At 39.8% G+C, this 26516-nt stretch overlaps 1 protein-coding gene across 1 annotated transcript in view; it reads left to right on the forward strand.

The window, feature by feature from the left end:
* Positions 1-26516, forward strand: part of LOC102572017 (protoheme IX farnesyltransferase, mitochondrial) — a 159921-nt gene that overhangs the window by 100775 nt on the left and 32630 nt on the right. Inside the window, exon 6 of the mRNA XM_014595633.3 lies at positions 7893-7963. Coding sequence (XP_014451119.2) covers positions 7893-7963 — 71 coding nt within the window. The remainder of the gene's footprint in view (positions 1-7892; positions 7964-26516) is intronic.

A 26516-nucleotide genomic window follows, 5' to 3' on the forward strand; every position in this document is an offset into this window, starting at 1 on the left:
AATTTCTTTTGAGTGCAAATGTCAAATATCTAATTGTCTTTCATTTGATGATCATTTTATGTTGTTTAGGAAGCACTGAAGATAAATTCAGCCACAGTTTTTATTTTAGCCAATGTACAATAAACATACTGAGTGAGTTTTAGATAAGTGATTATCAGCCCTGTTGCTACGGCACTCTGGGGTGCCCTGAGATCCTTTTAAAGGTGCCTTGGGCTGCCAGGGAAAGTTAACACTGTTAGGTATGCAAATGTGATTAATAAAATAAACCCAGAAATTTCAAATAGGAATCCATAGTATTAAAAACATTCTGACTTGTTGTGATCTTTCTGAGTTCTTTCCAATAGAAAAGATGGCTCTATTATTTTCCATGGTCAAAAACTGAGTGAGAACTAAGAGTTAGCATTTTCTGAGGGTTGCCTCGAGTCTAATGAGGAGCACATTGAGTCTAAAAAGGTTGAGAACTATTGTGGTAGATATTTAAGGGCCAGATTCCCTCTGCCAGTACAAATGAGAAGCAAATTTCCTAAAATCAGAGTTATACTAATGTAAATGAAAGCAGAATTGGGCCCTTAAAGGTCTTTTATAGCCTCCCCTGCTCCCTTATTTTTTTTCTTCTTTTAAGCCAAAGTTATTTTCCAGGCACAGGGGGAAAAAATAAGGACTGTGGAATTTTGCTGTACTGCTCTACCACTCTGATGTCAAATGCCATTTTTTCTTCATTAAAAGTAATTGTCTCTGAAATGTAACAGTGAAACAAACCATTAGCAAAATGCTGAGTTGTCAGAAGCGATCATCAGTTTTTCAAATCCAAATGAAGCATTTTCTCTCTTCTGTACATTTGTAAGTCTTTGCTGCATTTCGAGTAGGAGCTTTTTTTTGTGTGTGAAGCATGGTATATTTAATTGGTAAGACCATGACAGTAGAAAAATCAAGCTGCAGTTTTAATTTAAACTGCCTGTGCTCTCTTTATTTTTGCCTGTACAGCACCTTGCGCATCATGTAAACTGTATTTTAGCTTAGCTCCCCACCAGCAATTTTGTAACACATTCAGAACTCAAGTCCCATGGACTTCAGTTGCAGTTATGAGAGCTCAGCAGTTCTGTGAATCAGACCCAGGATCTCAAGTCAGGAATCCAGGAAATGAAAAACATGCAGTTAGAGATCATCTGTTAAAATCCTGATTCAAGTGACTTACCCAGCATTACCTAGGAACTCTGTAGCAGGGACAGGATTAGAATCCAGTTCCCCAAGGTGGTATCCAGCTTCCGTAACTATATGATCATTCTTGCTCTTTCTGCAAACCCCTGCCTTGTTCATGATACACCTTCCAGTTTGTGAGGCAGAGAACAGATGCATCCACTGCATAACACAGACTCATTCCAAGAGCACCCTTCATCCTGTGTGCTGATCAAGGCAGGAATTCATTGGAAGAAATAGTATGCAATTAAGAGGCTACACCAGAATGTATATGCACCATGGCCCAAAATAAGGTTACATGGGCAACCCTAATTACCTTAATTTTTCATTTCCTAACTCTTGAGTGTTTGTAGCCTTAACATCCCTGTGATATTTTAAATACAGTTCCTTATGTTTTTTAAAAGCAAGCTGACAAAACCAGAAACTCTACCATATTGAGCCGTATTAACTTTCAGATAGACAGTGAGCAGAGCTGGGATCCTTGGATTCACAGCATGTATCTTTCCCCCTTGAGTTAGCAGAGTAACAGTAGTAGTAGGCTGTTAGTTTGTGTGGACCAGCCACAAGAGGGAGATGAGGCATGCACTTTTCCACTGAGTTTCACAGCTATTTGCTGACAGCAAAGGAATGTAGATTTAGAAGCCCTGGTTTCAATTCCAACTTCTGGAGGGGGTGTGTGGTCCATTGATTATAAACCCTTTTGTTCCTGTGACTCTGTGCTTCTGCTTCTGCCTCTCCTTGGCTTCTGTCCATGTCCCCCCTCTCTGCCTAATTCTCACTTTCTTCCCAGCTCCTGCTCCCCTGTGTGTGCTCCTTACTCCTCTCCTTTATTAAAGTCAGTCTTTCTGCCTGAGTGCCAAAAAGGTAAATGTTGAAAGGATAGAAGAAGCAGTGTCTTTGCTTTCAGTTCAGGTCCCTGACAACACAGCTCCAATGGCACAGCTGTGATTCTTGAGGGCTTGTAACATAAGCCAAATTTGGGCAGATTTACCCAGGCATGGCAAAATGCACATTCCTGACAGGAGAGCAATCCTTCTTCCAAATTTCAAATTGTAGCTCCAACACATAAAGGCACTAGAATTTTTTTGTAAAATGTTACAACAAAGGAAATACAGTATTTTCCCATAACCTTATACTTGGAAATGGCTAAAACTTTCCAGAAAAATTCAGATGCCCAACGTTGGAAATGTCAACCTGCATGGTTAAAGTTTGGCAAAGTTGTAAGTAAAAATAGGGTCTTATAATAGAAAGTCTTAAGCAACATTGACTACCATGTATGCCTATGATACTAATGCTCATCAAGTTTTGTTTGTTTTTTTTGTGTGATGAAAAAGATCCACTCAGTCTGAAACCATTTGTGTTGCAGTTTATTGCAGAACATTTTTTTCAGGGTGGAGGCTACAGAAAATAGGGATTTATAATGAACAGTCTCTTTTAACTTGATCCATGATGGTGCTGGTGAGTGGTATTATAATTTTAATGTGAAGGGAGCATCAGAAATTATGAAGCAGTATGAAATTATTAGCTCCTACAATTGACGAATACAAAATGCATCAGTTCTTGTGTTATAGGTCTATTATACAGGCTGCCATTGCTGCTAAAATCCTTGTTCTTGTGCTGCGTATGCCTGTCACAATTACTGTAACTGACTTACTTTCCATTGACTTTGGGTATGTCTTTATGACTGAAAAACATGGAGCAGGTTTTCATGGAATATCTTGTAAAGCACCTAGAACAATGTGAGATCAGGAACAGCCAGCATGGATTCACCAACAGGAAGTCATGAGAACCAACCAGGTTCTCTTCTGTGATAAGGTGACAAGCTCTGTGAATGGAGAGAGAGCAGTGGATGTGATATGCCTTGACTTTAATGAGACTTTTGACACCATCTCCCACTACATTCTCATTAGCAAACGTTGGAAATACGGACAAAATGAAAGTGGGTACATAACTGGTTGGATATTGTTGGTAAAGTGGGTGCATACCTGGTTAGATTATCATGCTCAGTGAGTAGTCATCAATAGCTCAGTGCTTACTCAAGTGGAAGTATCAAGTAGGGTTTCCTAGGAATCTGTCCTGGGGTTGGTATTGTTTAACATCTTCATTAATAATTTGAATGGTGAGATTGCATGCTTAGCAAATTTGCAGATGACGCCAAATTGGATTAGATATTCTGGAGTGTATACCAGATAAAATTCAGCAAGGACAAGTGCAAAGCCTTGCACTTGGGATGAAGTAATTTCATGCACAAATACAGATTAGGGGAAGTCTGGCTAGGTTACAGTACTGCAAAGAAAGACCTGCAGGTAACAGTAGACCATAAGCTGCATATGAATCAATAGCGTGCTCTTGTTGCGCAAAAAAAAAAAAAGTCCAATAGTATACTAGTGTCACTTGGAAATCAAGGAAAGTGATTCTTCATCTGTGTTCAACACAGGTGAGGCTTCACCTGGAGTACTGTGTTCAGTTTTGGTCCCCACACTTCAAGGAGAATATAAACAGTTTGGAAAGAGTCCAGCACAGAGCAAGAAAAAATGATTAGGGGCCAAGAAAGCAAGACTTATGAGGAAAGACTGAAAGAACTAGGGATATTTGATCTTGAGAAGAAAAGACTGAAAGGGAATTCAATAACATCATTCAAATACCTGACAAGGCAATTGTAGAGAAGATAGAGATGGGGTTTTCTCTGTGGCTGTAAAGGATTGTCTTGGAGCAGTGAACTCAAGCTGCAGCAGCGGAAATTTAGGTTGAAGATTAGGAGGAACTTTCTGACTACAAGGGCGATCACTGATGACGTTTTGGAACAGGTTAACTAGAGAAATTGTGAAATCTTCATCCCTGGAAATTTTCAAGAGCAGGTTGGATAGACACTTGGCTGAGATGTTTCAGTCAGGCATGATCTAGCAGGGGGCTGGATTATATGCCTTTGTGAGATGCCTTTCAGCCCTACTTTCCTATGATTCTATATCTGCAGCTTGTGTAAGAATACTCCTACTACCTTTAAAGTGCCTAGCTCAGGTACCAATATTGTTGCAGTCACCGCAACACAAAACAAAGTGCAAATTAGCCTCCTGAATGTTTATCCAGGATGAGTTTTGTTGTACACTTGTTGAACCCTGTATTGCCATGGGTACAGTTCTAGAGCTGCCCAAGCAGCTGTGTTAAAGTTAGCTTTGATTCACATGACTAGTTTGGCTTGACTGCAGTATAAATGTATGTACTTAACTGCATCCATTTTTAACTCCTTGTTCTTCCCCATGACCTAAACACAATATAACTTTGCCTCTACGTGCTTTTTTGTTCTCATTACCTCTCCCCCTTTCTTATACTTAACCCTTTCTGTTTAGATTAGTCCCATTCACATCATCTTCCATTCTTAAATTGTTGGAAACATGAGAGCATGCTGTTATGTGAAACAGTCTCTCTTTTCCCCCTCATCTCCCAAGCATTTTCTTTTTGTCCTTCAAATACTCTTCAAGAAGTCACTTTTCCCTTCCTTTTATCATTTGTCTTGTCTTGTTTAGATTGTTGTCAGTTTAGGACATGTATCTTACCTACTTCTGTATGGTCACATCAAAGCATTGATCCTGAGTTCCTATAGTAATACACATTTACATAAATTAACAGCACTATATGATTGATTATAGCAAATAACATTGGCCAAACATGAGCCAAAGCACAAAATGCTTTGAAATTGTATGATGAAGTAAGTGGTGGTGTTAGACAGATGTTGTAGCTGTGATGGTCCAGGAATTATGCAGGAGGCAAGAATTGCTTGGTTCGTATCTTTTATCGGGCCAGCTGCATAGGTAGGATAGAGCTGAACAAGCTTTTGAATGCAAGGCAAGATGACAAACATCTTCATTCAAAAGTTTGTCCGGCTCTATTCCACTTACGCCGTTGATCCAAAAAAGTTATCACCCTAAGAAATCCTTGCCTTGTGTGGAGGAAAATCATTTTTACAGATCATTTTCTCCTGCATACCATTTAATTTTCCAGATTCACTGATGGGGCTAGCAGCCTGCCTTTTTTACACTATAGTGAGGCAAGTATTGTGGCACCTCCCAAATTAAATATTTTTAATTTACCTTTTGGTGGATACATAGGCTGGTTGCAAAATTATAAAATCTTCCCCAACAAAAGTAGGGCATCTCATCACCCAGTATGTAGGCAACAGTATTCAATACATCTGGCCTATCGGGGTGTTGCCCCTCCCCTCAACTCGCCTGCCACAACTTGGATGTACTCAATTACCTTCAGAGGGGTCTCCAGTGGAGATCTTTATCCTGGGTGGGGCCTCCCGATAGACGGTGTTACTCACGGTTATCGGATGCGGTGATCCACGGGGCTCCGCCTCCCCTACACCCCATCCACACACCAACCACTGGGCGATGTCTTCCAGATGTTGCCAGGCCCAGTATGATGGCCTCTGACCGGTTCCCCGGTTCCTGGTCATCCTCCCTCCTGCTGGGAGGGGTTTCTCCTTTCTCCTCCCTTAATAGATAATACTCCTCCGAACCAGGGGGAGCTGGTGGGTGCTTCCCCTGGTTCCAGCCCCCTCCTGGGGTCTCCGCTGTCTCCCCTTTCCTCCCGTCCGCAGGGTGCTCCCCTGCCTCCTGTGCGTCTGCCGCTTCAGGATGCAGAGTGAGTGCCTCGGCGTGCACTCTCTGACTGCCTCTCGCTTGGCTGCTTGCGAAAAGCTTCCAGCTCTTGCCTACACTGCCTGCTTGAGACCCGCAGGCAGGGTCCTCGCCGCTCCGTGCGAGAGCCTGCAGTACGGGCAGCACACCCGTACTCTATCTCCCTGGCTCTCCCTCCTTCCCTGTCCTGCCGGCGTTTTTAAATCTTCCCGCAGCGGCCGCTCCGGCCGCTGGGATTGGCTCAGCTGTTCGCCGCGCAGGGAACAGCTGTTGCCAGAGCCGGCGTAATGGCGGCTCGCACGGCTGCAGCCGCGGATGCTGTTCTTCCTCCCGCTGCCCCTCTGCCGGTACGTATGCCCTTCTGGGGGCTTGCTCTCGGGGTCTGGGGTCTGTGGGTCCCCTCTTCTCCCACTCACTCGCCTGTGGGGGCGCTTTGCCGCCACAGACCAGAATAATGCATTTCGTTATTCTGCTACTACTTTTACATAATTATATCCCACATAACTTATATCTTGCTTCAAGAGTCCAGCTTTATTAGGCAGAGTTAATTCCATACCTGTAAATTGGTGTCCAGTACATTTTGCTGTGTCAATGAATCATTGCCAAAAGGGTATCAGAAAAAACTTAGTGTTAGAACAGTGAGGCAGTAGAATAAAAACTTCATCATTGGAAGTGTTCAAGAAGAAATTAGATAAGGATTGATCAGGGATGATCTAGGAGTAGCTATACCTATACTTTCCCATGCTTCTGGGCTTTGGTTGCTGCATGGGACCAGAAAGGATTTTTCCCCCCTTTCCTCTTGCTACATGTCAGGAGTTTTTTAACCTTCCTCAGAAGCATTGGGTAATGGCTGAAGCCAAGGTTAGGGATCTTGACTAAGGTATGCCAATATTCCTGCTGGGGGCAAAAACCAGAGGTTCTTGGCTAGAGGATCTTCCACATCCATTCGGAGTCAGACTGATCGCCATATTTGGGTTCAAGAAGGACTTTTACCCCGGGGCCAAATTGGTACAGACTGTGTGTGGGGGGGAGAGGGAGGTTGCCTTTATCTGTAGTGGGGTACATGACCCTCTTCCTTGGATCTCTCAAGCATATTTTAACAACCTGTGGAGCAGCAAAACACTGACCTCCATTGTCCCCCGCTTTACCAGTGCTAGGTTAGGATATTGTGCCTTGTGTGTGCAATAGGGATGATTTGTGTAGTTTTAGCAATAGGTTAGGCAAGGATTTGTATGGGATGGTTTGGATGGGGATGATCCTAACTTGGGCTGGGGGTTGGGTTAGATGACTTCCAGAGGGGTCCCTTCCAGCCCTACTTTTTCATGATTCTGCGATGCTGGTTACTTTGTAATTTTTTTTGCATGCTAAAATCTAAATAGCTTTATAAAGTCTTTGATATGGAAAGCTGGGCTTGGCTTTAGCAATAAAGGATTGGTATTTGTCAGATAAAAAAAAAAAAGGGAAGGTCATAGTATGATGGCAGTGTTAATTTTCACATAGGCAGTGGTTAAAATTAAGTTGAGTTGCCACATGAATTAATTTCATGTGGCTTCTTCATTTACTGCTGTTAGCACTATATGCTAAATGCAGTTGCAGCAGCATTTACAAGAATTGGTTGAGTTCTGGGTAGGTCATGAGTTCTCAGAAGTTGGATGATCTTGAAAATAGTTATAGCATTAATCTTTCTTTAAAAAAAAAGAAGCATACAGTTTGCAAGGGCTGTTTACACAATATACAGCTAGGAATTATTGCTTTTACATGTACATGTATATGTGTGTGCATGCTATACTTGTTGAGAGTAGAATTTGAAGTGTAGCTTTTCTTCAAGCGTGTAATACATTCAAAATATGTTTGTCCTCCAGGTAGTTTTGTTTTTAAGGGAATGCCAAAAATATTAATGTAGACTATCAAAGCAAATATAAGAGAGAGTTTCCATTTTAATTGTAGCTCTGTACCTTCAAAAATGAAAACTTAAAGCACCTGCAAACAGACAGTTAATTCTGTGATGGGCATGGTCTCTGGCACCCTTTTAATTCCTCTTTTTCTTTTATTCAGTTCTTTGAGGTTCCATTTGATTCAAATATGAGCAGGACAAAGAACAGACCTCTGGTGCGAGGACAGATCAGGTAAGGCCGCACATACCTGCTGCTTTTCTGTGCATCTCTAGCCTTGTCCCTTGCTCTGTTGTTGTTAAGATAAGGAAATCTGTCAACTTGTAGACCAAAGGTCAAGAGAGTGAATCCACTTTTTTGTGCTTTGATAACTCTGAATGTTTATAATAGTCACATGGAGAATTTGTCAGGATAATGAATTATTCTCAAACAACAGATAATGGTTATTGCACAAGGGCCTTTCTAAATATGGGAATCCAAAGTCATTCTTCATTGTTCCAGTTGAGCCAAGGTAATAGGGACAACTGAATTTTATTTACAGATAAGAAGCTGATACTAGTTGTTGCACCCTTATATGCCAAATGAAAATTATGCTTCCACCAAAATCGCTTGTTAAAAAGAATGGGAAAGGCCCCTAAACCTGCTGGAGAGGCACAGTGTGAAACATGGCAATATAACTAGCTGGTTGCTAACTAGAAGACTAAATTTATTAGCTGGAAATCAGCATGGATGATTGAAAATGGGGAGGGAAAATCAGGCATGAGGGTGCTGTTTGCTTAGGTGCAGGATGAAATGGCAGAGTGAAGACCTTACCCTCTATCCTTGGTATTGGTAAGAGGGGATGGGGCTGAAGTTCCTGTCATGTGCTGTCCCTGGATCCTAGTTTGCCCTTCTTTAATTTCAACTACGAAGTAATAAGTACATAGAAATGTAAAGGGCATTCCCTTTTTTTCTTTTTTCTTTTTTTGGTTGAACTTGCTAGACACTGACCACTTTCTGAAAATCTGCTCTTTTTAATTTATAAGCAATTATCTCTTTAAAAAGTTAAGGCTGAGAAATGTTTACTCTTATATCTGGGTGGTTTATCATTGCCCCTCGCTTAACCCTTGTTTTATGATACCTAACTGTCAGATTTCATAGTTATTCGTCACATACATATTACAAATCTGGAAATATGTTTTCAATCCCTCCCCCTTCCTTTCCCTCCCCCCCCACCCCCAAATGAAAAACAACACACAGTAAGGTGGAGTTAAGGTTGACAGTATGTATCAACAACCTAAGGGCTAAAAAAACATTGCAATGATGTTATAATGATCATCAAACCTCTCATGTCTGGATGGAAGGTACTCATCAGGAAGTCAGGATTTCAGCCTGTATTCAGACAAAACTGTATTTGGTAAATCAAACAGAATGTCATCCTTTGACATGGGTGCCTATGTTTTGTTCTGTATGTTAAATTAAATCTTTATTGAATTTTACCTTAGTTCTGTAAACTGGAGGGGAAACAGCTTAAGCAGGATGTCATGGTGAAACCTACAACAACATTGAGAGCTGTCTCAAAAATATTTTAATCATTTCCCCTAGCTGTTTTGTTGAACAAAGTTCAGTTCTTTTGTGAGCCTGTGTACAAAGTACATTATCCTTAGAAATACTGATGTTGCATTGAGACATGGCCATACTGAACAGCATGTTATGCACCTTATGAGAGGAGGCATTAAACACTGAGAAAACTGTGAAGTGTGATAAAAAAAAATCTGGCATTCAGAGGTTGAATAGAGTTACTGACCAAGGTTGGCTTCCTGTAAAACATTTTGGTATGAGACTTGTGCATTATTGGTTTGTATCTTTAACAAGAACAAAATTCCCTTTTCTAAAGTTTTGTGTGTGTGCATGAAGTGGCAGTTAAAGCATGTTGATTTTTTCCTTTTAAGTTGTAGAAAAATCTTCATTTTTTTCAAATTTCCAAACAGATCATAATATATTAGACCTGACTATATTTTAGATATTTAAATATTTTTCTTCTTAAAATTTTTTGAGTTCTCTCACCCCATCTTCTGTCCTGCCACCCACTTTTACCAAAAGGTTTTTACAGTCTCATTTGTACGTTGCATTATATGTGTCCATTATATGCTGGACAGCGCCTGCCCCAGCCCAATCCCACTCCCTCCCTCACCGCGGGGTACCTCGATTTGCCCCCCCTCCCCCCCCATGTCCCTTCTCTCACCCCTTCCACCAAAACAGACTTTCCAGCCGGACCCGGCTGCTCTCCACATGGCCAGGCTGCACTCCTGGCCCCGTGCATGCTGCAGCTGTGCACATACATGGGGCATTTATGGGTCATATCAGACAAAAAAAGCCAATTGCTGATACTCTCAATGTTCCTCATATCAGTGTCGAGCTGGTGCCAATGTATTGGTGGACCTTTATTTCTAATGATTAAGCCAGAAAAGATGGGACAGAAATAAAACTAGCAGGAAACAATGTTACCATTACCTGAATAATTCAGGTAATATACTAAATCCAACTGGATTTTGTCACATTTTTCTGTGGTTAGTCCTGAAAAAATAAAATTAAAACAAACAAACAAACAAAAGTGGGGTCTTGACTCAGTAACCTCTGGGGTCCCTTCCAGCCCGAATGTCTATGTTCATTTTATTTTCTTGAAGAAAAAGTGTTTGGAGCCCACTGCCATTGCTGTTTTGTCAAATGTTTTATAGGGGGAGGTGCTGAAAGTTAGCCAGGTAGAAGCTCTTACTATAGTTTGGTTATTTTATAGAGTGCCACCTGATCTTTTCCTGTTTTAATATAGTAAATCTCAAAACCAGAATAAAACCCAAATGATGATGTCTTAAGAAAAGAATTTTAAAGCATGTGTCATCTTCTGGTTTCCCTCCACCCCATGTGTAAATACAAATAAAAAGTTAGTATCCCAAGAGGCTTCTGTTTGAAAAGAAACTCAAAGTGACCCTGATTTTTGTTTGTGTGTCTGTTTAGCTTCTCAAGGATTGGGTTCCAATTTTTTAAAAAGACCACACCTTATTTGCAAACTTGCACTGAAGCCCTGATTCATAAACGATTCAACAAACAATTTTCATATAGCATTTCCATGATTTGTGCCAAGGATTATTTATAACAAAATTATGTTTTCCCTTAGGGTTCTGTGAACAGTTGGTCCTATTTATTTCTGTGTTTTATCCATCACCTTTGGAAGACTGAAAAAAAAAGTGATGGATGAAATTACATGAAAATTGAGACAAAATAGTAAAGTGAACCCTGGAGGCAAATTCACTCTCATTGTAAATAGTTTAGAATGTTTCAATAAACTTGTTCCGATTTGTTCTGTAAGATGGTGCTAATTACTCATTCTGAAGTTCAGTTAATTTTATTTAAGAGCATATTTTAGGGAATATTCTAATGAGGACATCTGGTGACCACACAATAAGCCAAATTCTGACACCGTCTGTATACCATTATACCACTGATTTCTGGGGCTCTTAACTCACACACTGGATTTGTATTTGGCCCTTTAAAAATTGAGTAAGCCTGTTTTCTTCATCCCAGCCATATACGTGAAAAGTCATTTTTTATCCCTTTATATCAGCATTTCCTGTAATATGTCCTGACCCAAGTTAGCAAATTTAAAATCGGTTCCTAAGTGTTATTGATTTAGGGAAAGCATGTTGGTTTACAAGTTTCCAGCCTCCTTCAGCAAACTTCCCTGAAATTTGAGGGCATTACAGACTGGCAAAAGCATATTTATTACCCTTTAAACTTCTTTCCCCCCCTCCCATATTTGCTTCCACCACAAAGTGGTGATGTTGAGGACCTCATATAATCGCTCATCAATCTACCTACCTGACTGTCAACAGCTAATTTAAAGTTCTTTAAAGTGTCACTTACCTTGAATGATGTTGACCTAATTCCCTGTAGCTTTTTGAGCATGGAGACCTGGACCAAGGCTATTTCTGCTGGAGTGTAGCAGGGGAGAATAGGCCAGTGCAAGTGATCAAGCCTTGTTATATTTTGCCACATATTCCCTGGTGTTCTTTGAACCTCTTTCTTTCCATTCTGGTTAAATAACACACTTAAATGATTATGCTAAAGACTAGTCAAAACAGACTAGACAGAGATGGATAAACTGTATTTAAAAGATTGGTATCTTAGTTCTGGGAATGGATCCAAAAGTTTTGGGTGTGCACACAGAGATCTTGCCCATGTGCTTAAAATGTGTCAGACACGGGCCAAAAATTATTTAAACACACTTTCTCTGGTTTCTTTTATATTGAAGTGTCTAGTATTCTTTTTAATTCTACTCTATTCCAGTTATTCTAGCTACACCCCCACAGTGGTACATGAATACAAACTATGCATCATTTTAAAGCCCTTGCTCACTTCCATTTTATAGCAAATGTTAACCTTCTCAGCATTTTGTAAAAGTCATTGTAGTGCATGGAACAGGTTCTAGATTGAAAGCTCTGAATATGGAAGAATTCAGAAAGACCACAACAGGTCAGAATGTTTTTTACGTTAGGTGTTCCTATTTGAAATCTCTGGATTTATCTTGTGAATCATGTGTAGGTGTTTGTGTACCTGATGATGGTAATATTGACTGGCACCGCATGGTACCCTTAAAAGGAGCTCACAGCACCCAAGGATGCTGTGGTACCCTGACTGAGAATCACTGCACTAAGGAATTACACTGAAACCTTCAACTTATTTTTATAGTTCTTTTCTTTAAAAGTGAAAAAAAGTTCTCTTCATATTTACTTTAAGTGAGCTACCTCACGATACTATTAGTATGCAGTAGTTTTTATTGTATATTATTTGAGTTATTCCCTCAACTCCTCTCTTTGTGTTTTAAGCTGTGACCCTCATTCAAAGGCCATACCAGGTTAAAAGCAGCTGTTGGGGATTTTAATTAACTTGCTTCTAACATTTTCTCTTTCCTATAGCCATAGTGAAAGTAATCTTTCTCCCTGAGCTTTTATCAGAAAACTGTTTGGGAATGCTTGCTTAAATTTTTTTTTTAATGTATATGTGTCCTGTTTGTTTCTAAAGTTTCTTAAGACCCGTATATAAGCACCTCTTACTAACAGTGGAACACTTGTGATTTCTATCATTTTCACTGATATAACTCTCAGCATGTAACAGGGCTTAGCCTCTTGACAAAGTTGGAGTTTACATGCAGTGCAAGTTCTATCATTCGTCTGGTGCTTGACTAGCCGTATGGGTTTCTTTACTTTAAATTAGAAGGTTGTATTTACACTGATCACATTGTAGTTGTGTTTGACTTGGGTGGTGATATCCTGAAAGTTACAAATCCTAGGCCATACAGTTCTGTAGAACAAGTCTTGTTTGAATAAGTGGACTGTGTAAATATGATTTCTGGGATGGCAAGGAAAGAAAAAAGAATATCTTCCATACTCTATGGAGCAGCTGCCAAGAGCCTGTCTGCTGAAGCTACATCAACCCAATGGCTGAAATAGCTGTCCAACAATTTCACGTGCCCCTGCTGTGAGGTTCTCTGGCCTGGCCCTAAAACCAGCCACATCATGCATACGACTACACAGAAAGTCCCTGCAGAACTGAAGTCTCTGCCATGAGAACTGAAGGGTGTGTATACACACACCCCTTTGCAAATCCCCAACCGGTCCCCAGTCTCTTGCATGTAAAATCTGCACTGATGGAGCTCCAAAGAATATCTGCAAGAGGTCATCACTAGATTTCACCCAAAGCGATTACAGGGACTTGATAGTCAATACATTGACTGCTTGTTGCTTACAGCATTATACTTGATTTGTTAGACTTTCTTTTAAAAAAAAAAAAATCCTTTGAGCAATGAGACGTAACCGTCCTTCTATTCTTTAAAGAGAGTAATCAGAGACATCCTGTTGCAAAAATAACAAGAGTAGAACTGAACACAGCATGCCACTAAGCACCATCCATCATTCCAGCCTACCCACATGTCCTCCTCCCTACTCTGACCCCTTGAGTCCTGTTTGGAAACACAAACAACTTAAAATATTCCTCATACTTAGTTACCGTGTTAAACTCATTCAGCATATTTATGTTCTCTATTATAAAAACAGTTAATATTATTTTTCCTGCTATGACTTGTTAGTTGTGATTTTCCACATGCAAGGAACCTTAGATTGTATTGAAAGGCAGCAGCCTTTCTTTTTTAGTTTCCTGTTAAGTATGATTTATCCCATCCCTTTTAAGATGATGGATTTAATTTTCTTGCAGATTAGTTTAAATAAATCTCTTATACTAGCATCAGTAGCTGGCTTAGTTTCTTCCCTCTTCTAGTAAGATAAGTGTCCTGATCCATTATATGTTGAAGGTGACTGTCTTGACTTTCCTGCTACCGTAGGGCTGTATATGTTCCTGTTAAATAGCAGCTGTTTTTATGAACTACAGTATAGTTAGACTTGCTGTGTTAAGCACTTATAAAAAGGTAACAGTGGCAAAGGAATACTTTTATTTAAGAGAACTAGAAGTTATATTTTCGTCTCTGAATATTATCAGAACTTTTCCAAATAATTTATTATTTCAGTGGTCTAGGATCATTTGCATACATGTTTGTGCTAATACTTGTGGGTTTTTGTAACTGCCACCATTAGATCTGTACTAAACCAAATTGACTTGGGCTTCTGCTTTCGTATAAAGTAGCAGATTCCACTGTCAGGCTTCCCTGACATAATCTCCACCTTGAATGTCATGGCTTATGCCTGCCTCGCAACACTAGAACTTGGAGCAGGCTGTTCTGTGGAAGGCTAAGGTTAAGATGGTTGTAAGTGGTATGACTGAAGTCTTAGAATTGTCTTGGCCAACTGGAATTGTTGATCTATTGGAAAATTAATAATTGACTTTAATGCAAGTTGACAAATTGGAAACAGCTCTGTAGAACATTGGCACTCCTAGCCATATGTCACTTTTTATATTTAATAAAGTTAAATTCTTGGGGCTTAATTTGGCAGAAGACACTGATAATGCCTTAGATAGTCAAAGAAAATAATTAAATGTGAATTTACCATATTTACTTGACTATAAGACATACCCCCCCATAATTAGATTCTATATAATGAACATTTATTATAATTATCCAGGTAGAGAATCTAATTATTGGAGGATTGCCTTGAATTTGTTCTCTCCCACTGCTACAGCAGGGAAAATAAATCTATGGGGGAGCAGTGGCCGCCTGGCCTTCTTCCCCCTGCAGTTCCCCCCGTCCCCTTACTTTCAAGACCCTGCTGTCCTTGAGCACACGAATGTGGAGGACAAATTTGAAAACACTGACTTTGAAATTAGTAATATCATGTGGATACCCATAAACTTGGTTCATCCAGAATTGATGCATTTTACTTTTTTTGAAACTACGACAAGTTTTGGCACAGGTACTCCGTAAACACACTGCTAAGCAGCACTTTTGTACCTATTTATACTATAGTACAACACTGCACGATATTAGTCAAAAGCCAAAAGGCTTATGATCTACCATATAGTTCATTGTGCCTCGCTGTATTTAATCAACGTCATATTTGTTTTCCATTTCTGAGCATATGCCGCTTTTGGCAGCAGTTGAACAATAGGCAGTGTATTTAATGAGGTTTCCTTGTACGGGAATATATGATTAAGAGCTGATTGTTGGGGGGGAGGGGGGGGGAACTCCTCTTATATTTGAGTAAATATGGTAGATTGATAAATATTTTGCCTGAAATGCATACCATCTCCTCCCTTGGGATATGCAGTAACAGCTATTTTCTGTATACTGCTCTCAGGTTTTGAGAGCCATTATTAACAATTATATACAATTAATGAAAACCCAAAGCTTTTTCACTTTCTGACATTTATGACTAGAGTGTCAGCTTTGACCAATTTACCCCATAAAGTCCAAAACTCTAGAGAATCCAACAGAATAGGCCCTCTGTACTACCAGTCTATCCATCTAAATTGATTGGCTTACATCATCTGAGAACAACCTTTACCATTTCTGAGGTGCTGCCACACTTGCAAATATATAGCCTAGGGACTAGAACACTCTGATGCCTTGCATTTTCCATATTTATTTAAGAATGTGTTGAGATCCAGGATTGGTGTAGCTCAGCAGTATGTAAATCCTGATTCTCCAGTGTCGGGAATTTTACTGATTCAGTCATTTTGTGGCAAGGCAGCTACCTGTGTAGCAAAATAAGACCATACTCAAGAAATGTCATATGGATTATAAACATGTCGAGCCTGTAATCACTGTTGATAATTTAATGTAAGGAGATTGATTCTCCTCTCAATACCAGTGTAAATAAGGAGCAATTCTGTTGAACATAACAGAACTACATAGGTATATATGGGAAGGGAATCATGTTCTTAGTTTACACTAAAACTTGGGCTAAGATTTTAGTGATCCCTTCCGTTGTTGCCAGCATTTTAACATCTCCCTAAGGCTTCCTCTACAATTTTTGTTAAAGATCAACCTTTCCTTAAGTAGCTGATTTTTCCAGTCCCTTGGGTGGTCATTCTAGGCAGGTTTCACTATATTTAAGTCAAAACAAAATAAAACAAAAATGCCATAAATCTGTAATTCTTTAGAAATAATCATTTTTAAAAGGTCAGGTGCTCATATCCCTTAGGGAAACATTCCAATATTTTGTTTAGAAAATACTTCATTTTAAAGGGACAGTCCTGAGATCTTTTCAAATGATAAAAAATGTTGCTTTTTTTCAGTGGGAGGCTTTTTGTCTTGTTTAAACAGGGCACAATTCAAAGTAGACACCACCACAGCAACCTTTTTGAGCAACTTTTATCCTGCCTGTATGCAACCTTTATTGTAATTATTTGAAAACAAGTAAGTGTATTTTCTCCCCGCTGGGCTTTTTTCTTCCCTGTGTTTTTCAGAAGATGAGGAAGTTGGCATCAGCTGAATTTGGTAAACAAGAAATAAAAAAAGCAGCTTTATATTTTTGGCATGTCCAATTACTTGTAAAAATGTAGCCCTTGCATTTTAAGCAGCAGGGCATTTTTTTTTCTTCTTTCTTGCTATAGCTGCGTCAGAGAATGAAGGGGGAGGGAAAAAAAAAACCTTGGGGCTAAAACACAGTTTAATGAGAATAAAACCCACATCAAAGAGTGGACTAATGGAATGATATAATGCTTACTGTGTCATTTCCCAAAGGGGATATGGATGACAGTACTTATATTTCAATTATCTATTCACTGTCTGCATAAGATGTTGATTAAATGGTTCTAAGGTATTAAAATCATTTTTGTGACATTCACAGAAAAATGTTGATACTGCACATTATCCTTAGATCAAAATATATATTAGCCAGGAAATTATATATCTATCTCTACATAGATATTTTGTTACTCAGGGCAATAAAAAACCCTTTTATTAACTCCAATATTACATTCAAATTCAGTTCAGTTAAAACGTAGACTGCAGAAGTTACTAGCTATTCAGCTTGTGCCTTCAGCTGACTCCTGCTGTCTGAAAATAATTCTGCAGCAACTCAATAGAGACATTCCTTTGTAGGCAGCTCTCTGTTTGTTAAATATAAATCCTGCGAAAACACTTGACCCCTCACGCCTTGCTGCTTTTCAGTTCAGCTGTGGGGCCTTTACCACAGAATTATTTATCAGAATCTTTAATTGCATGTGGGACAGTTGATAAATTTGAGTACATTGTACATCACATCACGTTAGGAAACATCCCAGATGCTCATGTATAAACCAGGAGTCACGGTGCATTTGGCTAAATAGCCGCTCCATCTGCTTGTGAGGAATACTGCAGAGAAGTGATATGGACTCCTAATGGAGTTGTCTTATTCTCCCATGTCAGCTCCACACTAGGGGGTAGAGCCCAGTTAACTTGAAGGAGCCAAGCCATTGTATATTAATTCTTCTGATTTTGTGCCTAATATGAACAGACCTTTTGGACACTAATTTTTGCAGTTTGTTGTTTAAAACTAATTTGGAACAAACAATTTACTTTTCTTCAGAGAGTGAAATGGATTTTCTGAATCCATCCCTTGTAACCCATTAAAAAAATCAGAAAATCTATCACCACATCTTATCTGTGCAGTGACCTTGGTGTTTTCTTCATGATTCCCTTTCCTAAATCTGTCAAACATTTCAGATCTGTGTTTGTAAATTTTGGCTTAATGCAATCAAAGCCCCAACATTTTATTCCCTTTTAATAGTGATGAACCTTATCTAACCACAATAGCATCATTATTCAATTTGTGTCAAGTGTTCTGAGAAATGTCAGTACTCAACAAGTCTGTTACAGACTGCCTGCGATTACAAACTGTTATACCTTGAATTCTGTTTACAGTAAGTCAAGTTAAAAGTGCACTTCTTCTATAAAGGACAGAGTTTATCAAGTCTTTATACAGGTCATAGCTTACATGTTATCAACTGGGCAAGTCCAGATACCAAGAGTTTTTTCTTACACTTTAATTAACTTTTGTTAGAATAGTCTTTGCTTCTCAGTCTTTATGACTAAAGAAGCTGCATTCTTGAGGGTAAGATATGCAAAGAGCCCTCTCTCACATTTTATTTGAAACTACTTGATAAGAACATTGAATCACATGGATTTCTGCGTTATAAATCATTCCATAAAGGTGTACTAGCCACTGCTCTAGCTGTGTGACTATAGCAGATCGCAATCACAAACTCTGGTGTTGGATACTCATTTTATTATTTTATTTCTCTGTCATCCCTACATTGTGAACTCCTGTCTCACAGGTCAAAACACACAAAAGAATATAAAAGGCTGGTCCATAAATATAAACACCCTGTCTCTCAGTCCAGAAGAAGCCAAAAAGTTTTTGGAACATTTGCCTTAATGCACTGCTCAATATGGAGTGTCTTGGGGTCTTCCATTTATCCCAGCAGTTATATTTCAGGGGGTGTTTGTAAGTGCTTCACACCAGATCATGCTTTATTTTTAAATCCAAGAATGTTTTGCTTTGTGTTCTCAGAAGCCTGTTATATTTAATTTTGACATGTATAAGAGAAACTGTTGGTTCCAACCTGTTGATATTAGTAACGAAAGAACTGAAGACAGTTTTTCCTGTGCAGCACTGGAAAGAAGCCTGGCACTTCCCAAATTATTTGATTTTTCCCATCCCTATATTGCTAGTAGCTAAGGTTCTCAGCCCAAAATGAGTAGGTTTGGACTCCTTTTACCTTTGCTGGGTGTCTGAGCTTACTGTGTAGCTCCTGCATTCCTCTTATCTTGAGCTGAAAAGTCTTTCTCTTTCTTTCTTTCCTGGACAGCCAATAACAGTATCCCTGAGTTAGAAGTTAATGCACCAAGATCCAGTTAAAATAAAGAGAAAACCAATAACACTACGAAGTGCGTGTTTGCATGTGTTAGATAAGTAGTTCTCGACCTTCTTAGCCTCAGGGCACCCCTTGGAAAATACATCTGACCTTTCTTAATTTTTGACTACAGAAAAATAATAGAGCGATTCTTCCATTGCAAAGAACTCAGAAGGACCATAGCAGGTCAGAATGTTTTGGACGTTATAGATGCCTGTTTAAAATGTCTGTGCGTATCTTATCTAGTGAATCATGGTTAGCTCCTAACAGTGCTAATATTGCAGTATACCCTTAGAAGGATCATATGGCATTGGCACTCTAGGGTGCTTCTCACTGAGAATCACTGAACTGAACTAATCAATGCAGAAAGCATAAGCTGTAGGCTAAAACTGCAAAGAGATTTTCATCCTGATGAATATCTTTTGTCCAGAACTCCTGAATGAATCTTGGCCCAGCTAGTCATTGAGCCATTGATGACTCCATGTTGAGCAAGATGATCCAAACAAGCTGGTATTTTAGAAGTGTTCAACCTCCAGCCCATGGGCCAAGTCCAGCCTGTGGGGCTCCCCAAGTGTGGGGAAATTTGGCAGTGGGGGGGCAGTGACAGTTAATACTGCCATCCCTCCTGACTGCCAAAATCCTAAGCCCTAAGGGGTATGTTGGAGTGGAAACATGAACCTCTCCCTGCATGATCAGATTGGGCTGGGCCATGCCTTCTTCCCTTGTGCAGTTGGTTCAGGTTTGGCCCATGACACTTTTGCACTCCTACCCTGCCCTATGGGTCTGGGCCATGCCCCTTTATCTCTACCCAACCAGGTTAGGGCTGGGCCACACCTTCTTCCCATGAGGTCAGGCCAAGTCCCCCTCCCCCCACAGGGCTGGGCCTCAGCCCTTTTCATCCCGGCCAGCCAGGTTGAGGCTGAGTTCAGCCTCCTTCCCCCACACAGCAAGATGAGGACTGGGCTGCCCCCCCATCCTGCTCCACACAGCTGGATCGGCCCTGCTATGCCTGTCTGAGGTGCCAGAATGGGTCCACCAGCAGATCCAGCCTGTGAAGAAACCAGGCACTGTCCATCTGCCCCACTGGACAAAAAGATTGAGCACCACTGATCTAGTCTGTATTTCCATAGCTTGTCCATGCAAATGTTATAGGAAATGGTGTCAAAAACCTTCCTAAAATCAAGATACATAACATCCACTGTTCTCCCCCATCCACAGAACCTATTACCTTATCATAGGAGATCAGATTGCTCAGGCGTGACGTGCTCTCAGTGAATCTATGATGGCTGTTCCTGATGACCTTGTTGTTCTCTAAGTGCTTCACAGTAGATTCCTTGAGGAACCTGCTCTTTGGTCTTTCCAGGTATCTTTTTAAGCTGACTGGTGTATAATTCCCTAGATCCTCCTTGTCTTAAAGATGGGCCCTATATTTGCCTTTTTCCAATCATCCAGGACCTCACCTGACCTCCATGAGTCCTCAAAGAGCATAGCTGACAGCTCTGAAATTAACCAGTTCCTTTGGTACCCCAGGGTTCAGCCTATCTGGCCCTGCTGACTTGAATGCATCTAGCTTCCCAAAGTAATCCGTAACCTGTTCTGTCATTACTCTAGGCTGTTTGTCTCCTTTCTGTCTTTCCTGCCAACTACATTTGTCATCTGGTAGCTGCCCCTATTTCTGGAGACCTGAAGTAAAAAAGGTGTTAAATACTTCAGCCTTCTTTGCATCATCCATAACTAGATTGCCTTCCGCATTTCATAAGGGATCCATGGTTTCTCTGGTCTTCCCCTTACTTCTGGCATACATACTTGTAGAATTCCTTTTTATTGTCTTATATGTCCCTTGCCAAATGCATTTCAAATTGTGCCTTGGCCTTCCTAATTTTCTCCCCACATGCCCATGTGTGGCACATACACTCTTACCTAGTACTATAAACAAGCTTCTCCTATTTATCAAATTCCTTTTTTTTTTTAATTTCAGCTCGTTAAGGAGATTGCCATCTAGCCAGGCTGTTCTCCTGTTGCACTTCCCATTCTTCTTTCCAATCAGGATAGTTGGCTTCTGCATCTTTAAAATTAGCTTCCTTGAAGTACAGCCAGCTCTCCTGGATTCCTTTTCCCCTCAGACATGCCTTTCAGGATAGGAACAGACATACAAAAAGCCTGAGCCTGAATTGATTCAATCTTTGCAGGTTAGTCTAACCTGGCTAGTCTGAATTGGTTTGTAATTGCACAGACATCCCCTCTGAACTGAAGAAACACAGGCATATGCCTGCAGTGGCTCAGGCCAGAAGCCGGGGGGCATTAGAGCAGCCCTCCCTTCCCTGCCACAGTGCTGAGCTGAGGGGGGCATGGCCAGGCCCTGGCAGGATGCTTTGATTAGGGTGGGGTGTTTTTCCCATCTCTCCTTCCTGAACCAAACTATAGCCATCTGTGACCATACTCCAGTCATGTGAATTATCCCACCACGTCTCTGTAGTCCCAATTACACCATAATTCTGTGATTGCACTAGGACCTCAAATTATTCCTGTTTGTTTCCTGTGCTTTTCACATTAATGTATAAACATTTCAGGTATCTGACCGTCTGTTCTGTCCTCTCCCTGAGGACATTGCTAAGATTTCTGTTATTGCTTCTCCTTACTGAATTTTTATCTAGGTCCCCAGGCTCTTCATGCCATCTAACTCTTCACAATCATATTCATACATGATAATTTTATAATATAGAAAGCACAACAATAAATTGAACTTGGTTCATCAGTCTCATCATCTGCCTTTTTCTAGACAACTCCCTGCCTACAGATCTCCCATACAGATATTTTAATCTAGCTTGCTCTTGATTATATGTGGCAATAGTGCCTTGACACTCACCCCTTAGTAATAACTTTTACTTCTGCTTAGTACAGCTGCAAAGTGCTACACTTAGAACAGACCTATCATGCACAAATGCAAAATGAGGAGTGACTGGCTAGGCTTCAGTATTACAGAAAAGGACCACAAGCTGAATATGAGTCGGATTTAATAATGTGGCAAAAAAAGGAATTGTATTCAAGTCACAGGATGTGATTCTTCTACTTTGTACAGCACTGGTGAGGTCTTACCTGGAGTTTGTGGGCACTGTACTTCAAGAAAAATGTATACAAATTACGAAGAAACTAGAGGACAGCAGCAAAAATGATTTGAGGTCTAGAAAATATGATGCATGAGAAAGGGATGGAAGAGCTGGAGTTATTTAGTCTGGAGGAGAGAAGGCTGAGGATGGAATTTGATAACTGTCTTTGAAAACTAAGAAGCTTATAAAAAGGATGATGGTCATCTAGTCATCTGCAGACAAGAAGCAATGGGCTGAAATTGCAGTAAGGAAGATTCAGGCTGAACGTTGGGAATAACTTTTTATTAGGATTGTTAAGTACTATACAGATGACCCAGAGAGGTTGTGGAATCTGTCACTGGAAGTTTGTAAATGCAGGAAAGGATTTTTGTGGGTGATGTCTTTTATAAGACCAACTGCATGGTTGAGATTAGGTTTAGATAAGCTTTCAAATGCAGTGCATTCTTCAGGTCTGACCAACTGACCTCATCACTCCAACACTACAAATGCCTAAACATTTTTCTTGGATAATTTAAAGAAGGATGATTCTACCTTGAACATGGGATTGGACTAGATCAGGGTTCGACACACAAAGGTCCAACCCAGCTCAGAACAGCACAGGGGTTTGGGCAGAATGCAGCTACTCCAGGCTTCCTGTCCCTTCCAGTGTCCCCATCTGCAGCCTTCCCTGCAGCTCTCTTGTGTCTGCACTTACCCTCATTGCAATGGGCCTGCGTATCTGCAATGAGGGTAAGCACAAGCAGCTTGGGTGCTTGAGGGGTGGAGGGTAGGGGAGGGGAAGTGTGGGGGAAACAAAGATTTACAGCCTGCAGCAAGAGATGTGGTTACAAAAGCTGCAAACACCTGAACTAGATGACTTCTTTGAGGTCTCTTCTAGCACTGTTTTCTATGATTAAAGAACACTACACAATACTTTAAGACAGGAAGTGAAGAATAATACATGCATGAAATTAGAGGTGGTACTTAGTGTGAGAGGAGATAATTTGCTTCAGTTGCAGTATGATCAGATTCAACAGTTAAATTGCTCCTACAGCTAATAATGTTCTAGAGCAGGGGTGGGCAAAACGCGGCCCGGGGGCCAGATGTGGTCCGCCAGGCCATTCTATCCAGCCCGCGTGGCCCCTAAAAATTTTAGAAAATTAATATTAATCTGCCCTGGGCTGCCTGTTATGCGGCCCTTGATGGCTTGCTGAAACTCAGTAAGCAGCCTTCTGCTCAAAATAATTGCCTGCCCCTGTTCTAGAGTCAAGGTTTTCCTTCAGTTCAGGTACTTGCTCTTTGTCCTACCACATTTGATACAGTGATTAATTCCCTTCCTTTATTTTAGTTTGTTCCCTTGAAGGTACTTACAGTTTGTGATTCTATTCATGTTAAGTCTTCTAGTGACCGTCCAACTTATCTCCCAGTTTGTGTTAGAAAAAGATGATAAATATTTTCTCACTGCAGAATTCTGTGCCATCATCAGCCTAATGAGACTTTTCTTCATTACTTCCAAAATACCAGTTCCTATCCTGTAATCACTCCAAATCCATTTCACTTTTCTGTGAAGATATATTACCCATTCTGTTGTTTATCTTCTGGTTTTTAAATGAATAGAAGATTGAAAGTTTTAGACTAAATAAATGTATTATTTAGTTGCCATTATGTTAGGCTATGGACCAGGATGTAGTTTAAATATTATGGAGGCTATTTTTCAAATTTACTGTAGGTTTGGCTTGTAAGCACTTCAGAAAAAATATTTACATTTTCTTGACTGCAGGGGAGCTGTGAATATTACTCACCCTATCATTCTTACCTAACAAAGACATATAACTAGGAACACACTAACCCGCTGCAGGGTTGCTAAGAATTGTTATGATTAGTTTTCTGGTGTATATAGCAAATGTAATAAGAACATAAACACTTTATAAGTATGGGCCCTTTTTGATTGTTAATGTTTTATATCATATAAAGTGCCAAGGCCAATTGCAGTTTCTGTTTAATAACAAAGGACCGGCAGCATAAGGATGTGAATTTCTTTGTCAAATGCAAGTAACTGCAAGTCTCCTTAAACTTGTGTGATAATAACCTCATCCCAGATTTATGTTCTTTGTGGTCCCGACTCTTCTCTCTGACCTTTACAGGCAAACACTTGTATCCTTACAGAATCTCATTATTTTCAGGACAACAGAAAACCTAATCCTGCCATCAGTTGTATGTAGCTACACTGGTACAAATATGAGCAGGTTCTGTGCCATAATATAAAGCTCTAGAAACATTCCAGTTATTGTATTCTCAGAATTTGCTTTTGAGTTGAAATCCCTTATGCTTTGTCTTAGCCCAAGCTGAACATGTTTGTGGAAACTTTCAGCAGAATCGATAGAGCCAATTTTGAGTTATGTAAGCGTAAAAAAGAGAGATGTGTCCCTTTTAGATTGAAATAGCTTTTTTAGACTAGGCTTGTTTGTTTATGATCGTTTTAAAGTTGCTCACTCTGGCAAAGGAGACGGAACATCTGCAGCTCAGATTCTTTAGGATCTGGGGAAGCTAATTGCCTCCAATTTGGTTAAAATACAGTGTCAATTACATTTTTAAACAACAGCTATATACTGCCATGACAGGAAGGCTTGGATTCCATGCATGGGTTATTTCCTCATTGGGAGAGAAATGAATTGACACAGACACAGGATATTTATCCTAGCCTGTATTTATTTACAATAAGTACACTTCTGAACAAATCTATTAGATAGTAAAGCAAGGGCTCAGTTGGAAACTTAAAGCCAAAAATCAAGAAAACAACTCTGTATCGGGTTTCAGCCAAATGTGTATGTTTATCCACTGCAGGACTATGTAATGCCACACTCTCAGCATTTTAAATGTTTTGTAACATAAAGGTGTCACTCAGTATAAAATCCCCCTTCCCTGCCAGTTGGGCCAGATGTCAGTCAAAACCAGTTGCAGGTTGGTCCCGATAAGCTTTTGTTCAAGCCTAAACACAAAAAAGGTATTAGTGGCTCAAAAAAGACCTATTTATAAATCCTTGCACTTCAGAGTGCTATTTGGAAGACATTTGGGTCTGTAAACTCTATCAGAAGACACAGTATTATAATGGTAGTCTGATTTCTGTGTATAAATGTCTTTAAACACTAAGTCATTTGGGCCTTTTAGAAGTTTCATAGTAATTTTTATGCCCTTTGTGTGGATCATTCCTCCCTGTTGCATATAATTTATTTTAATTAATTTTTCAGCTCTTCATTGTAGCATTATAGTTTTACTCCTTGGGAACCTTAAATTGTTACATTCTCAAAACCTAAGTTAGTGCTTCAATGAAAGCTAAGACCCCAACCATCTTGTCACTGTGATATAGAGCAGAAGTTCAGCTAACTTGGACCACATGTCAAGTTCCAGTTACGTTACAGACTGCAACAGCGTTGTAGCTGGGTCAGAAGATGGTAATGCTGTAGCTGGGTCTTGCAGTGCAAACTGGACGTAAAAATTTTGCAGCCATATTTTCAGTGAGATTCTACACCAGAATTTATGGAGTCCAATTATTAGGACTTCGAGATTAAGGAGATGATATATATTGATGGAGCCATGACACTGCTGCTTTACATTTGTGGAGGAAGTTAAATAATTGGTCAAAGGCATTGACCAGTTTCTGCTGTCTCTTATCCCTCTTTAAAAGGTTTTTTCCCTCAAATTTAAGGCAGGAATGAGAAAATAATGCATATTCTGATGCCCTGAGTTGATGGGGAAGTAGGGGGAAGGGTTGTGTTCTCAATTAAAACTGTAATTTGGTTTTGCATTTTGGCTTTAAAATAAATCATCCTCCAGTCCACATCATGAGTCATGAACCTTTTTGCACAACTGAATGAGAGAATAAATGAATATCTATTAGGATTTTTCCCAAAGTCTACACAAATATTTCTTAAAATAGTGCTATTTTAGCTTATTGATAGATACTGTTTAGTTTAATGAAATTCTGCTTCTTTGCAAGATCAGACCTCAATCAGTAGCTTTTCAAATCTTTCATAATATAGAATTGCACTGGAACCATGAACGGTGACATTAAGAGAGACAGAGCAACTTCCCTGTGTTTAGTAAAGCCTGTGATTGATACTACATAAGAGGTACATAAGCACCAGCAATGAAAGAATGTGTTCTTGTAGCAATAAATCCCATCTGCCAACACTAAAAGCTATTTTTTCCTTTTAATTAGGAAGAAATATCTGTCTTTAGAAACTAAACAAATCACTGATTAAAATTGTAATTGAATGTAAAAAATATTTGTCACTGCATGGTGCTTAAGTGTTTTATAGTACAGTGTGTAACTGTTACTAAGAGGAGCTTATAATGCATAATTGTATAATCACTTTAAA

The sequence above is a fragment of the Alligator mississippiensis genome, chromosome 8, assembly GCF_030867095.1.
Source record: "Alligator mississippiensis isolate rAllMis1 chromosome 8, rAllMis1, whole genome shotgun sequence".
In the NCBI taxonomy this organism is placed as follows: Eukaryota; Metazoa; Chordata; order Crocodylia; family Alligatoridae; genus Alligator; species Alligator mississippiensis.